Source organism: Staurois parvus, unplaced genomic scaffold (assembly GCF_062004578.1).
Source record: "Staurois parvus isolate SC_StPar_1 unplaced genomic scaffold, SC_StPar_1.0 ptg000052l, whole genome shotgun sequence".
NCBI lineage: Eukaryota > Metazoa > Chordata > Amphibia > Anura > Ranidae > Staurois > Staurois parvus.
Window position 1 is genome coordinate 6950349 of NW_028317848.1, and position 16784 is coordinate 6967132.

The 16784-nt window shown below is 39.9% G+C and overlaps 1 protein-coding gene across 1 annotated transcript in view; it reads left to right on the forward strand.

Moving 5' to 3' along the window:
• Positions 1 to 16784, forward strand: part of INTS8 (integrator complex subunit 8) — a 70693-nt gene that overhangs the window by 15770 nt on the left and 38139 nt on the right. The window contains exons 6-13 of the mRNA XM_089666694.1: positions 2673 to 2724; positions 5119 to 5301; positions 6388 to 6495; positions 7614 to 7766; positions 9346 to 9446; positions 10711 to 10852; positions 13383 to 13453; positions 14110 to 14285. Of these exons, the coding sequence (XP_089522820.1) occupies positions 2673 to 2724; positions 5119 to 5301; positions 6388 to 6495; positions 7614 to 7766; positions 9346 to 9446; positions 10711 to 10852; positions 13383 to 13453; positions 14110 to 14285 (986 nt within the window). The remainder of the gene's footprint in view (positions 1 to 2672; positions 2725 to 5118; positions 5302 to 6387; positions 6496 to 7613; positions 7767 to 9345; positions 9447 to 10710; positions 10853 to 13382; positions 13454 to 14109; positions 14286 to 16784) is intronic.

A 16784-nucleotide genomic window follows, 5' to 3' on the forward strand; every position in this document is an offset into this window, starting at 1 on the left:
GCGCATTGTTGTGGCGTTTGCCAAGCATTAAAACCATACCACAAACGCCTATAATGAAGTTTAATGGTATTAACGCTCCTCAAACGCCTGCCAAGCGTTTGAGGAGCATCACCATAGACTTGAATGGGAGGCTTTAACTCCTCCTGACTCCATATGAGGCGTCAATTTTGCCACGGTGCTAATGCTTCAGTGTGAACATTACTGTGTGCTGCCATGTGTTGAATTTTCATAGGCGTTTGAGGAACGTTAAAAATGCTTCCCAGAGGCCTGTCTAATGCCTGCTCACAAAGCTAGTGTGAACATGGCCTATCAGTTGGAAGCGCTATGATCTACTTTGTGAACCATATTGTTGACAAACTGTCACAAAATAAATTTTAAACACACTTCTCTCCCAGCTGTGTATCCTGCTGTTACATTGCTCCTCTCCCAGGCTCCTGCACAGTAGCAGGCAGGCTCCAGCAATCTGACCTTCAAGATCTACACAGGAATGGCATGGTCACAACAGCAGCCAAAATTGATAGGATCTGTGCAATGTTACACTTTGTTTTTCACAATATTGTGACAGTTTTATGAGCAATAGCTTCCTGTAAAGAATTAACACTAACCTGGTAAATCAGATGCACTTTGTGATTTGGATTTTCTACTGTACATTAGATTGATAAAGGTTTCCTTGTGTGTCTTATGAACAAATCCAGGAAATATGTTTATGAACTTTTTATGACAGTTGAAAATGCCCTCTGCTTGTCGTCATTCTTTGTAGCAGTGCAAAGACGGGCACACCAATTATGTAACCTAGCAAGGCAATGCTAAACAGGAGCAAGAAAATAAACAGATCGTCCGACAGATTTATTACAAGGTTTCAGCTTGAGTCGTAAATTCCTCCTTTGGCTGCTCTAAAGTTGCACTGCAACCAAATAAAACTTGACCCTGATTACCTAATTATGCATCTGTTTACAATGAAAATATGTCTCCTCTTCAGTGAAGAATTCACTGTTGACCTTGAAAATTTGTTTCATTCTGCAGCCCATGAACACAGGTGCACAGGTGACAATTGAATTGTAAACCTGCTGCAAGTAAGAGGCAGCCTGTGTGGTGTTTGTGTTGCTATTTTTCTTGATAAATGTCCCCCAAAGTGTTTTTTTATTTTCTTTTTTTTCACTCCCTTGAGAGCTGCAGGAACCATTGTTTCTTTATTTGCTTTCCAGGAAAGCATACAAATAAGTAAAAGAGAAGTGTGGGAATAAAAAAAAATAAACATACATACTCACCTAGATGGGTACAGCATCAATCAGATGTTGCAGCTGTCCCTCTCCTGCTCTAGGACTGAGAACTGAGTGATCATTTGGACGTGATCTTCACTGAGCAGAGAGCAGTTACTGTTCGTCATGCTCTGGACCTCCAGCGTTTACTGTGGAGGGGGCCGGAGTGGCTGTGTGCTGAGAGGTTAAGCCAGCTGTCTCGGGCATCTGAGCGGATTTAGAATTAAGTCCACTCCTGTGACCCACAGGAGAAGTATGGCCAAAAAAGCTGTGACCATACTTCTCCCTTAAAGCCTTTCACACAAACATTATGTATTAGAATTGGTCATTACAGCACCAAAATCTGCCTGTAGGTGATGCTTCAGTAAAAAATTGCAGAGTCTGTTTTAAACTTGAGGGTGGGTAGCTCAGTTCTGGTTACCCTGCCATACATGACAGCACAAACAGAACGGAGTTAAAGCATAGAAAAATTCCATTGTGGAAGAGCTCTTAAAAATATGGGGTACTCGCATCCAAAGGAAAGAAAAAGGGTAGCAGGCCATCTACCTTTCAGCGAATGGAATCTATAGAATGTTAGGCTCTGAAAAATGTTGTCACCCTCCTTATATGCTATAGCCTGCTGTGTTTGTATCTACACATTTTCTGGTGGGCAAAATAGTTCTTGTGTATTTATCTGTTTGGTTGCAGCTGACATAACTATATGCATGTGCTGACATATGTATGTATGTGTTTATAATACTGTATGGGCTCGTTTACATATGTGGCCAAGGAAGGGGATTGCAGTAAAAATTGACAGGTGAACCACGGTTTGACCACCCCCAACTGCCTCTCTTAACCTAACACAGAGTGGTTATACACATGCCACAATGGCTTTGCTTCACAGCTGTGGCAGAAATGATACTCCCCTGTCACATTTTTGGGCAGTACTGCTGCCAAACGTAGCGTGTTCAAGTGGATGTTTTGCAACGTATGTGGTGGGTGGTGCAGACTATTTTCAGGATTAAAATAGACGGTGAGAAGGTGACATATCCCCTCCAGCCACCTTTCAACTTCCCTCTGAAAAGCGATCCACTGTGGAATGCTCTTCAGAGGGGTGGCAAAGGCTACAGTGTAAACGAGCCCATTCACACTTGATTGATAGTCCGGTACTATATACTGTATATGTGTGTGGTACTTCACCTCCATTTAGGGCTGTTTTAGTTTTGACACTTGCTGCTATATACTAATGAAAGCATATGATCAAAAATTTCCCTTTCTTTGGCTATTGAGTCTTCGCTGCACAGGTTCAGTGACAAACCTGTATGTCACACTTTTGAATTTTCAGTTAAATACTCCTATATGGAATGTTGTGATCACAAGATGGCACACTTGAATAATGTTGTGGGTTTTTTTTCCTTTCTTTCTTTTCAACAGAATGAATCAAATACAACAAGAAAAAGAGCTCACTGAAAATATTCTTAAAGTGGTAGGTTTTTGGTATGCTGTGGAAACAGCAGATAACAATCAGTCTGTATTTCAGTCAGTCATTGCTGGTTGTGTCTGGAGTTGCACTATATACATGTCTACAGGTGACACCTACTCATTGTAAAACTCTTACAGACAGGACATTCTAAGTATAGGATGTGTAATTTGTTATTGTATTTAATGATCCTTGTTAGAGGAATAGCGTTGCATTTACTGAGATGCATAAAAACAGTAAATGCAGCTCTTCAATGAGGACTTTTTACATACCAGCCATTGCTGCTTATATCAGAGATTAGATCTCTATGCTTCTGTAAGTCAACCGCTGCATACACTTGGCTAATGGATTTGTTTCCATCTATGGGGTTGATTTACTAAAGGCAAATATACTATGCACTACAGATACAGTTACTCCAGAGCTTAGTAAATGAAGTAAAGCTCCACTTTGCAAAGATTGCCCAATCACATGCCAGGAAAATAAAAAAAGCAGCATTTTTGCTTGCACATTATTGGATAATAGAAATCAGGAGAGCTTCCCCTCAGATCTAGAGCATTTGCAGTTGCAGTGCACAGTATATTTGCCTTTAGGAAATCAACCCCCCCTATGTAATTCTGGCAAGGCTTTTGGGACCAAAGGCACATATCCAGTGCAGCTATGCGTCTTAAGCTGGCCATAGATGGTGCAATTTTGTCTTTCCTGCAACCATAAGTTGTAAGAAAGAAAATTGCTCTATACACCCATCAACACTGACTGGAGCTAATCCCTCGGGTGGAACTATTGTGTTCTCCCGGTGGGCTGTTATCCCTGGTGGGAGATTGCAGTGATTATTGCTAGCACTATCGTCACTGGCAGTAATTGCATGAAAAATTTGACAGATTGATTGTACCCAAGTCGTACAACAAATCGAATTTGGTACATTCAGCCTGCCCATAGATGGTTCGAATCTCGGCCGGTCAAGTGCTGCACCTTAAGTCAAAAATCACTGTGGAATATTTTTGTTTTGTTTTATTTCTGTTACCCAGTGTCATGCTGTCCATGATTAAGCCCTGTAGGTGGGGTGAAACCTGTCAGTGGAGCATAACCAGGAGGAGTGCAGGCTCAAGCTGTATCTTCACCTTTCTATTTGTGGTTGGGTTCTGGTGTGTGGTGTTTCCACCTTCTGTGTTCCAATCTGCTTCTGCTAGCCTGGATGAGCTTGTTTGAACATTGGTACCTTATCTGTGCTTTGGACTGCAGGAGAAGTTTTGTAGTGCTTTGAGCTACACTCTAAGTTGTATATCGATCACCCCATGTGTTCTGAATGTGACAGCCTCTGTAATATATTTTTTGCAAAATATACAAGAATTTTTTTTTAAATTTTAATCTAAAGCAGGGATCTCCAAACTTTTCAGACAAAGGGCCGGTTTAATCTGCTTCAAACTTTAGGAGGACCGGATTGTGACCAGTGGGGGTAGAGAATGTCCCGGGCCCAGCATCCATGAAAATAAACATGGGGTATTATTCCTACCATTAATTCCCATCATTGGTATTAATGGGAGGAATAATGCCCCATCATTGGTATCAGTGTAAAAATAGTGTCCCATTGTTTGTGTCAGTGGGAAGAATAGTACCTCATATCATTGGGAGGAATAGTATTCCAAGGGCCGGATAAAGGCTAGCAAAGGGCCACAGTTGGAGACCCCTAATCTAAAGGATCCAGTCACTGTAAACAATTATGTGATTCATAGATGGATGCTTCAGCACTGGATCTAGTCTTGGATTTTTTTATCTTTTCTGGACCACTCAGACTTTATTATTTATCATCTAAAATAAGTACAATAAAATGTTGGGCCGATTATGGACCATTAAGTACAAATCACAAAGCTACCACACCAGGATAAGAATACTTATTTTTAAAAACAGTGATAGTACTGCAGAGGTAAATCCAATGAAATTTTTAAATTTCAGTCACATAGCTACAAGAAAGATACATACATTTTGCTAAAGCTTTGTGAATTGAGCCTACTGTCTGACGGCCAAACAGAATGGCAGTTAGATGGATAAGCGGACCACTTTACTGAAGGACAGACAACTTGTCAGAGATTTTTGGATGGAAAGGCAGATAACCAGACTGACAGACTGATGTATGGATAAGGATTTGGTTCTTGCAATGAAGCTGGATTTCTGTGTTGAGATGGCCTCACATTGATAGTTTGGTATTATGTTACAAATATGGGGCATCAATCAGTGAAGTCTTCTTATGAACCACACACAGATCCACTTATTTCTGACATCATGAGTAGGCTGTGAACTGTGATTGTGGTTAGAAATTTCCAACCCTGTCAACATATACCTAATTTGACAGCTACTGTATAAAAATGGGCCACATACATAGTCCTGGCTCTCTTATATCTACAGCTGAAAGAACAAGCAGAGGACTCGGTCTGTGTGCTAGAGGAGGCCATAAAACTAAAGAAGTCTTTCTATGTCCATACCATGAGGACCCTGGACCTGTTAGCGATGGAGCCTGGAGCTGTGAATGGGGAAACTGAGAGCTCCACTGCTGGTTTAATGATCAGTTCTGAAGAGATACAATGTCAGGTATTACCAAGCTAGTTACCTTTTGTTGGATTTATTTCTAAGTGTTTATTTACCTGTTTCAGTTTTGTTAATAATATATTTACATTAAATATTATAGTCAGTAAAGCTTTGTACAGCACTAAATAAAATAAAACCTTGTTGCAGTATAGGCTTAGTGTTTCCTTTTCTAACTTACCTTATTGTCACTCCTTACAGCGGTTGTAAACCCTTGCATATACCCAGTAAATGAATAGCATCAGGTGATAGACAGAAATGAAACAAGCCCTCCAACATAAGTTATACCTGTTTATCTGCAGCCACCTGTCCTCTACAGCAATTCAAAGTCCAGAATTTACACAAGATCTCTCGGTTCTGAAAAGCAGGTGGCAGGGATCTGAAGTTTCACACTGCATAGTTCAATGAGTCCTGAGCCCTGACACACACCCCTTTGCATGCAAAAAATGCACAGATGAGGATATCAGTCACAGGCTGTGTGCTGGAGCTCTCCTCCCCATCACCAATTATCTCTTGCAGTCAGACTCATGCAAACAACAGAAGAAACTAGGCAGTAGAGAGAAATTACACTCAGCGCTTTGGATAGAGGCAAGTACACAGTATAGAAAGTTGTGCTTTGTTCATATTTCATGTCCGAGGTTTACAACAATTTTACTAAAACATTTATTGGCTTTTGCCTTGCTCAGGTTGATCCAGCAGTTATGTACAGTATGGCATAACATGTCTTTCCACAGGACAGAAAACATTTCCTGTTTAGTTCCTCAGAAATACGGCTCCAAAATATAGTTAAGAGTCCCAAGAGGAATCTGTTCAAAGTAAAATCCCTATATGTGAAGATACTCAAGGAAGTAGTTGCTCACCTGGGTTCACATGCTGCCTTTGGGACCGTAAAGCTAAAAATAATTTTTGGCTTAGTGGTATGCAACCCATGGGTCAGGAAATGGTTGCTTCCATCAGATCATTTTCACACAGGTGTATGGATTCACAACTTAGTAATTTATTTTCATTTTCAGTGGTTTGAGTGGGTGTAGGTTATGCTGGGTGTTGTTTTTGACTGGAACTCATGGCAATAGATTTATTTCTCCTCTATAGGTGTGCTATGACCTTGGAGCCTTTTACTTCCAGCAAGGACCCACCAACCCATTAAATTATGAGAAGGCTAGAGAGCATGTTTTCAACACCAAACAACTGGTATCCAAGGTAACCTTGTCAAAATGAACAGATATTTGCTATGTCTCCTTTTTGTACATCTTGTGAACCATAAAACACTCAGTGAGAGTGAGAAACAGCCGTTGGTTCACTATTGGCAAAGTAAAAATGCTGCTTACATGAATGCAGTATCTGAATTGGTGACACGTGACCACTGTGGTGCCTGTCATTTACTATGAGCAAAAAAAAAGTAAAAAAGAAAGTGTGTGTGTGTTTTAGTGTGTTATTTTAACCAGTTACTATGAATTTACAAAGATCAATGTTGTTAAATTTGTCTAAAAAGCATAATCTTTATACAACAAATTAAATATTTGTATTTCTTAAAAACAGAGTCGCGTTCTTTCTTTTCCAAAGATAAATACACTTCCATATGCCTCTACCCACATTTTCTATCACTTTATATTCATATACATTAATCCTGTTCATAAATAGTTTTTTTCTTTTTATCATATAGTGTTATGATACAGGGTATCTGGCAAACTGGATGCATTTCACAGAAAGAATGTGCTTATTCTTGCAGGAGTGGAAATGTCAATCAAATCTTTTATGAACCTCTGTGGAAGCATAAAAACATCCCCACATGTGACTGCAGGGGGGAGAAAAGGCTCACAAACCAACACACAGAGTTGATCTCTAAAAAAAGCCTCAATAAATAGTTTATTCACCAGTGTATAGAAAACGCTCGTGAATTTGGTCAGGAATTAGTTATTGTGGATCAAGTGTGTGTTCCAGGGGTATTATGTGCCAATGGAGGGTGCACCATACCTCTGGGGCACACACCTGGCCAACAATCACCAATTCTTGGCCAAATTCAAGGAGGTTTCCTATATGCTTTGAATAAACTCTGAGGCTTTTTAAGAAATCTATTCACCAGGTTCATTTTGTGTGCATTTTTCCACCTGCAGTCCCATGTGGAGATGTTTTTATGCTTCTTCAGAGCTTTGTAAAAGACATGATTTACACTTCCACTCTTGAAAAACATAGGAAAAAAAGAGGCTCTGCCCACTTTAAATGTTATATTTGAAGTCAATAGAGCTAGTTTTCAAAGTCCTGAATGTTCTTCTGTTACTGCTATAAGAGTATTGTCTGTTTCTCTGTCTCTTCCTCAGATTGGTGCCGACTCTGCCCACTGCGCAATAGATCAGAGAAGGTTGGCCGGATACTGCCAGGCATGCAGTGTTCTAGCCCCATCAAATTTGACTGTCCAGCAATCGTCAACATATAGTCAGATTCATAACTTTATGAAGAGTGGTAATTACCAGGTAAGGCAGATTATTTTGTTATATGTAAAATATCTGTCCTCAAATGGTAATAAAACTGGCAGTTTTTGTAGGATTTAGAGTTGGTATTAAAGCAGAAATCCAGTCTTACCTTCACCTTGCACAGTTGGACAGGTTCCTCTCCTGTACTGAAATTGATTACCCTGATGTCACTGGACACTGTGCGCTTTTTATAACCTGCAGCAAGCCAGAGCATGCCTCATATTCTGCTTAAAAGATGTCCACCATCATCTAACCCTTTCTTTCCAGCTTTACAGTCCCTGTCCTGCCCGTTTTCATTCACTACATTTCAGTTCTTTCATCTGTGGAGGCTCAGCATGACATGATTGCATTACGTAGGGCAGTCTGCGTTCAATACCTTCTGTCTGGGAATGCTTGCTCCTCCAGAATGACATCCACCCATCAAGGCATTTTGATGTTTGCATATCTCCTTCCAAAAGCCAGCTGACTGCTTGCATCAGGTCTGAGGGCTTTTGAGAAAGAGTACTGAGGCCGGGTGCTGTGATGATTTCTGGAAGATATTTACAACATGCTGCCAGCCAGCCCCTCATTTGGGTCATGATCTGCCTGCATTTTATAAAGAAGCATGGAGACCCAGTGAAGATATGTAACAAAAACTGAAAATTTCATTAGCATGTTAATGAGGTGGAAAGGAGGTACCAGGGTGGGCAGAAATTTATAAGCAAATTAAACTTCGGCTTTAAATTTTAAGATTTAATGAGTTAAGCCTGTAAGAATATAATCTTCCTTAGTGTAACACCCTGCTTCCCTTCCTCCCCAGAAACCCCTTCCTCGCCCCCATGCCCCCTCCTCCTTCCCCACACACACTTACCTGACTCCTCTTCCAGTGATTTAGCGCTGTCCCATCTGCAGCCCCACTCCCCTCTCTTCTCACAGGACACACGGAGAGCAGCGAGAGCCATAGGCTCCTGCTGCTGTCAGTCAAATTCTGTCAGGATGCTTTCTTGCTGGTACATGACCCCTGATTGCATCTCCAGGTTTACCACGTTTGTGTCCCCGATGTTTTTTTTTTTGGGGCTGCTGGGAATGGGGAACTCTCCTTCACACCTGTCCTCATGCTATCTGGTTGTGCACGCTGGTATACACAATGATATGGTCTGTTCTCAATGTCTCCCTGGTCCGCAACCCCTGGGATGCTCTGCTACATGAACCAATATTTTCCTTATCAAGAACCCAGAGAAAGCTGCTGGGGTTTGTGTTCCTGCCTGGCTACCCCGCAAACTCTCGCTTGAGTATGGAAACAGCCTTTCCTAAATATCGCTGAAATAAAACAGAGACTTATGGGCATTATGGCGCACAAGAAGCTTCCCTGGATTGATTATAACGCCCAGACGAACATAGATGTAACCTTCCCTTTGTGAGGGTATAGCAAACCACTATGTGGGTGTATAAGGATGCACACCACCCAGCTCAGCTTTATTTTAATTAGAAAAAAAATTGCCTTATATCTCTTCAGTTTTCCAGTGTAATCATTAATGGAGTTCTAGTCTTTAGCAAAGAATTTGTGCATGGTCACCTTTATTTGTTTTCTTTGTGACAGGGAATACTAAATATTTTCTATGAAGATAATGTACATGGTAACCTACCTGACCAGTTCAGACAGTCGGTTTTGAGAGAGCTCTTCCAGAAGGTGCAGCAAGGGTATGTGCTTTCACGTGTTATTGCTAACACCTGTAATTTTAAGTTCAGTCCCAGTCATCTTTTATTTTTGTTAGATGTGGTTAAAAAAAATGAACCATTGCTTGGCTTTGCTGATTTTGTCTCTTTGGGAAAGCTTTTTTTTTTCCCCAGTCATAGAAATGTCAACAACAGGAACATAGATTGCAATAAGGAGTTAGGAAGAAACAAAGACCATATAAATGGCTTTAGGTTCTAGAATTATTTATGTATTCAAAAATCAGGATACAAAAGTTCCTCAGAACTTTGAAAGTTGTTTGGAAAAAACAGAGGACTTTGGAGAGTTACTAAACCCACAACAGTAGAATCCGTCTGTATATGCAATAAAGCATGATTGTTATACTCCCTGTGGAACCTAAGCGTTTATTCCTTCACATTGTGTAAAAAGGCTGTTTGATCCTGTCTTCTCTGATCCTCCCCTTCTTCTGCTGTCCCCAATCCATATGCTGACAGAGCTTGGGGGCAAGCTGCACATGTGTATTGCTAGAGTGTTTTTTTTTTTCTTGGGAGAGCGCATGTGATCAGCACAAAGCCAATTAATGCTGTCCAGAAGGAGGGTCAGGGATCCTGCCGCCTCATAGAGCAATCCGGGGAGAATTAAATCTCCTCCTACAAGCTTTAACCAGTGCTCTGCTGGACACTGATAGTCACAAGACTGCTATATACTGCTGATGCGAAAAGGTATTTAGCAGTTTATATTTACTAAAATAATTGCATTTCCATGTTCTGTGTAGTGTGGGAGACCGGATATAGTGAATGCAGGGTCCTGGGTTTAGTAACACTTAAGTTTTTTGCTTTTTTCTTCTGAAGCTTCTTCAGCAGATGTTAAAAATTGCAGGCTTCTGTAGGACTGAAAAGTAGGTTCCAATCCTTCTTAATGCAAAAACTGAAAAAGGTTTTGGAATTCTAATTTGCAGCCATTAATGCAGTGGCTAATGTCTTACATGTACAGTATCATCATGATCCTTGGCACAGGTAAGTCAGCCATGGTTATTAGATTTGTGTATGTTAATGTTGTGGGTGTACTTTAGTTTAACAGAAGCATGTTCACAGTTACATGTATTTCTATCCAATCTATTTGAATGCATGATTCCTTAATCCTTCAGAAAAACCCTTCTTCTGGAATTGCAAATATATTATGTTGTTCCCTTTAAGAAAGATTGTTTCCACTCAAACACATTATGCTGACCTGCTAAGATTTGCCTGAAACTATTTCCTTTCACTGCAGCAATGATGCTCTGAAGGTGATTTGCTTTAAAATCTGTGCTTGCAACACAATGTGGGACATTCTTAATGGGCGTCCAGTTAGCGTGCATTTTCACCAGCTCTTTATGAAGCCAAACAATGAGAAAATAGACTATCTTCTTGAGGTATGAGGTTTTTTTATTTTGTATTTACCTTGTTGATCATGTCTTTATAATACGTGTACATTCGGTATGTCATATATGTCGCGTTTGTTACTAAAATAAAATGTACCCATATTGGATAGAATGGGACATGGTTCATTTTTTTGGCTATTTTGTGTGGGATCCTTTTGGGGAGACAAGAACCCACATCCCAAGATCTGCGTGTCCTATGTTTACATGAATTCTCCATATACTTCTATAGATCTATGTTTGTGGGCAGCCATTTCTGATTTTCTAAAAATCTCAGTTGACGGATTATCATGTTGACTCTTGTAGTTTAATACTTTTTTGAGTGGCTGACCAGAAGCAGACATGTATAAAATGAAAAGTGAATTCAAAATTTCTCATGTGCCTTCTTGACCCACAGCAGAATTGCAGAGGATTAAAGCTATTCGATCAGCATTAAAATTAGGGAACTAGCATTTTAATTTTGTATTTCTCTCAATTCAGGTTTATTTTAACGGATAAATGTGCATTTATAAAGGTTCTGAAATGGTTTTCTTCAAAAATCTTAACTATTGTTCATTACTTATAGTTTTAAACAATTTTGAAATGCTCATCTTCTCTGTGCTCTGGTTTTTTTTTTTTTTTTTTTTAGCTAAGTTTTCTATATACCTGTGACTGTTCAAATACCGCTAGTTATTTAGTATGCACACGCATGCTTTAGACAGTTTAAACTCTCTGTTCGCTCACAGATGTTAGTCAGTATTGGGTGGATGTGATACTGTTACATTTGATGGGAATTCTATTACTACTTGTTTGCTGGAGTTTCCAACTCTATTAAATGATTCCAGGCATTGGGCATGTTATACATACCAGTTTGGACCAATGTAACTATGTATATACCATACCTGGCCCTTGGAAGCTGTAAATCAGACGTAGACCCTGCTACTGCTACTTCAGTTATCTCCACTTGCTTCTGAGTCCCATGCTGAACGGTTCCTCTAATGCATTGTAAATAAAGGAGGTTGACTACTCGGCCTGAGTACCATTTAGAGAATGCTTTGTATTTCCTGTAAAACATTCTCTGATTGGATGAGGCGGAGAATGTGATGTCCACACCTCTCCTTTCCACCCCGTCCAATAATAAAATGCTTTGTATTTATTCAGGAAATGCAAAGTATTCTCTGAATGGAGAAAACATCCCCCCTGTGTTTGATAAGCAGAGGTGCAGCTGCTCAGCACAAGACCTGGAAGCAAGTGGAGATGAAAGAGCAGCGTCTACCTTGATTTCCAGCTTCTGCGGGCATTGACCAGTTAAGGTATATACGTAGTCACGTTGGTTCAATCTAGACCAATGTAACTATGTATAACATATCCAATGCCTGGCATTTATTCTTTAGCCGCTTAAGTACTACAGGGCAGCACCTGTGTGCAGCATAACGTGCATATATATACGTGATTTTGCAGTTCCGGGTAGGAGGCGTGCGCGCCCTACCCGCGCCGCCATTCATTGCCGCGAATGTCAATCACCAGGTCCCGGCCGGTAATTACCTGCCAGCACTCGGTGATTACCAAGCATCTCTCTTACAAACAATCTTCCTTCCTGTCAGCTCGAGCACACTGCTCAGGATGGCTGTGCTGTGCACAGTACAGCCATCCCGATCAGTGTGCTTACAGTGAAGAACATCCCCCCCCCCCCCCTTAGTAAAACACTCCCAGCACACAGTTAACCCTTTGAACGTCCCTCACATTAACCCTTTTCCGCCCAGTGCCATTAGTACAGTGTCGGTGCTTTTTCTTTTATCACTGATCCCTGTATTGGTGTCACTTGGGTATCGGTGACACCAAGTTAGTTTCCCCCCCCAGTGTCAGAATGTCTGCCGCAGTCCCGCTAAAAGTCGCTGACCGCCACCATTACTAGTAGAAAGAAAAGAAAATCCCATTATCTATACCGCCATTTGTAGATGCTATAACTTTCACGTAAACCAATTAATTTACATTTATTGGAATTTTTTTTTTTAGCAAAGATATGTCGCAGAATACATTTTGGCCTAAATTTATGACTAATTTTGATTTTTTTTAAAAAATTTTTACTAGACATGTTTAATAGCAAAAAATCCAAAATATTATTTTTTTTCTCAAAATTGTCGGTCTTTTCTTGCTTATAGCTCAAAAAAATAAAAACCGCATAGGTGATCAAATACCACCGAAAGAAAGCTCAATTTGTGGGAAAAAAAAGTAAATTTAATTTGGGTGCAGCGTTGCATGACCGCGCAATTGTCAGTTAAAGTAACAAAGCGCCTTAATGCAAAAAATGGCCTGGTCAGGAATCCTCAGGAGGGCAAGTGGTTAAGCTGCCGGGTGGCATATCTTGCCCCAGTCCAATAAGGACTGTGGATTTTCTATTTTAAGTAATCTTTTTTTGCATATGGTACTTTATAACTTGTATATACAATGACATACAGTATGTTTACATGACAATTTGTGTTTGAATATAAATTCAGTAATTTTATTCATTGTTTTTTTTTTTGTTTTTTTTGTTTTTTTCTAGGTGTGTTCCAAGGCCCTGAAGATTGAAGAAGCTTCAGAGTCTCAAAGACGAATGGTAGCTTCATTTTTAAAGTAAGGATCAGCTTTATCTGCAAGCCTTGCTGAAAAAAGGCTGATTATGAAAATCAAATCGGATACCGACTGTGATCAATAAGCTTCCTTTCTGTAACCTGGACTATAAAAGTTAAATGTGGAATTTACTTGCCATTAGAAAAAATTCAATATCCTTGAACATGTTTTTATATTGCTAGCTCTGTGTATTTTCTGATTGGTAGGCACAAGGATAAGTTACCTATCAAGTAAGGATGGTCATAGATATGCAGATATCTCCCTGAAAATGATGAGCTTAGCAATGCCTGCCTATTCTTGAGAAAGTAGCTGGAGTGCAGGCATCCAGTACCAGCAAGTGTATAATGACCATCAAAATGCTTTTTGTGGTGGTGGTTTCCTGGGCCTGATCTTCTCAAGCAGTGCACATAATGACAAATATCACTTGCTTTTACTAGTTCCTTCATCACTTCCCTAGGAATAGGTAAAGTCTGTACCGTTTATTCTGTTTGAAGCATTGTGAAATTTAGTGCAGCTTTTTATTTTGCAATGAATGTGCTGCTATAGAAAAAGCCTAGGTATTCCATTAGTTCCCCCTAAGAAGTGCACATAGACAGTGAGCTATATTTCAATATAAACAATTAAGTACTTAATTCCTATTTTTCCCCTTCTTTATCCAGAAACTTGTGCTTGGGCATTGAAGACTTACAGTTAGTGTTTATGATTTCCTCTCATGAGCTATTCATGAAACTGCTGACAGATGACGAAAGGAAGATGCTTGTTGAGCAAATCAGGCAGAGAACATCCCACACCAATCTCTGTACTAAGCCTGTGACCTCCTTCTATGACATACCAGGTCAGCTGCAATATCTGTTGTTCTTGGATTGCTTTCTGTTAGCACGATCTCTTCTTATGATCACATTTACTTGGTGGGTTTTATCTGGACCTCTCGCTGAGCAGGCTTCATTATTGGCTTATAACCACTGATAAATTGGGAGGTTCCAGAGTTCCCAGGCCACTACTGTAGGGGATAGAATTCCTAGTGGCGCATCCAGGGCTTGTGAGAAGCATGTTTGTGTGTTGGGAACACGCATGATTTTGCATGCGTTCCCTGACACTCAGTAATGTGAGCGTTAGACTAGGGTGCCGAAAATACTTTTCAAGGGTGCCCTGACTGAAAAAAGGTTGAGAAACACTGGTCTATAGAACCAAAAACGCAACTTTTTGCATTCAAAAAAGTCCCTGATCCTTTCCAAAAAACGCATCGGGTGAAAATGCAAAGATATGAACATGTTCCATAGGAAATCATGTTAAATGGACTGTAGTGCATTTCTGCAAAACGCTGCGGAAAACCCTTCAGTGTGAATCTAGGGTAAGGCTGGCCATACATGATTAATTTTCTTTCGTTCAACCAGCAAGTTGATCGAAAAAAAAAATTGATTCCCCGATCCACACAATCTGGGTAGATGGGGGAATCCTTACTGCAGTGCTATTGATTTTTTGACAGTGTGGAGTTTTCCCGTTGTCGGAATACACTGATCAGCACTACTGGCTGTAACCGGCGGTGCTGATTGAGAGAAAAACAGGCTGGTTGTACACAAGTCAATCGAATTTCGTTACATCTATATCCAGCTTAATTGAAGCAGAGCACCAGCTGACACTCTATATGCAGTTTCAGCAAACCATTTTTTTTCCTTTTAGGATAAAGGCTTTACATAAATAAAAGCTGATCATTTTAAGCATCCCAGTCAGTGGTAAATGGTTCACATCAACCCTCTTAAGTGCTACATTGTCTGGATAGCTTGGTCTGGTAAAGTGTAACAAAAGGCATTTTTTTCAGTTTGGATTGAGTAAGGGAGGGTTATAACCCCTGTTAGTTTTTTGCCATCTGTGTTCCATTGGGGAGATTTCCCTTCACTTCCTGTCCCACAGCGCAAACAGGAAGTGAGATTAAATCCCTCCAAAGTGAGGGAAAACTGGAGGGTCAGCAGGGTAACCAGAAATTGTGTCCACTTTGGAAGATGTCCCCACTATTCCTGCTCTGATGACAACCCAAATTTTAGATTTTTCTTTTACTTTCAATGATAATGGTAAACTGGACAAACCGAGAGGGTGAATATTTTGTGTAAAAAAAGTTTGTCTTTTTCCAAAAACTTGTGGAAAAAAATAAATCTTCCGGGGACTCAATATGCCTCTCAGCAGATAGCTTATGGTGTCTACTTTCCAAAAAAGGGTCATTTGGGGGTGTTTGTACTGTCTTGGTATTTAGGCACCTAAAGAAAGGCAGTCAGAAAGTAAAAGCTATGTAAATTCCATTATCTATACCATAGTTTGTTGATGCTATAACTTTCACACAAAGCAACCAATATACACTTATTGGGATTTTTTTTTTTCCAAAAACATGTAGCAGAATACAATTTGACCTAAATTTATGACAGAATTTGAGTTTTGTTTGGTTATTTGGTATGACAGAAATGAGAAAATAAGGGTTTTTTTTTTTTCAAAATTTTCTGTCTTTTTTTAGTGCGAAAAATAAAAAGCGCACAGGTGATCAAATACCACTGAAAGAAAGCTCTATTTGTGTGAAAAAAGGACGTAAATTTCATTTATGTACAGCAGTTCATGACCGCGCAATTGTCTGTTAAACCAGTGCAGCGCTGTATTGCAAAAAATATTGTAAATTGCAATATCTATACCATAGTTTGTAGACACTATAACTTTCACACAATGCAATCAATATACACTTATTGGGATTTTTTTACCAAACCCGTGTAGCAGAATGCAATAGGGCCTAAATTTATGACTAACTTTGAGTTTACTGTATTATTTTTATAGCCGAAAGTACAAAAATATCAGGGGTCTTTTTCAACATTTTCGGTCTTTTTTTGTTTATAGTGCAAAAAATAAAAAGAGTAGAAAAAGCGTATAGCAAAAAGAGGCCTGGTCAGGAAGGGGGGTAAATCCTCTGGAGGGTAAGTGCTTAAAGAGGAAAGTTTTTAGAATCTAAAAATCAGCAGAGATAAATACTGTCACAGGAAATTCACTGTGTAAATTTTTTTTTTATTTGTCCGGAACAGGACATATTTTAGAGCACCTCTATTCCCATCTAATCTTCCCTCCATCCCTTTGTCAACAAATGAGAATAGAGAACACAGGACAGGGCTGGGAGAAGTCACTTTGTTCTGTGTAACAGTTGTCTCTGCCTCTTAAGCAAATATAAAATTATGATTACATGCGAAGTGGGAGGTGAGAAATGCCTATGACCTTTGGGCTGTGAAGCTTGCAGAACTGAAGCAATTGGGTAATAGAGATTCCCAGGTCCTGCACTGTCCACTGGGGGAAGACACATATAGCC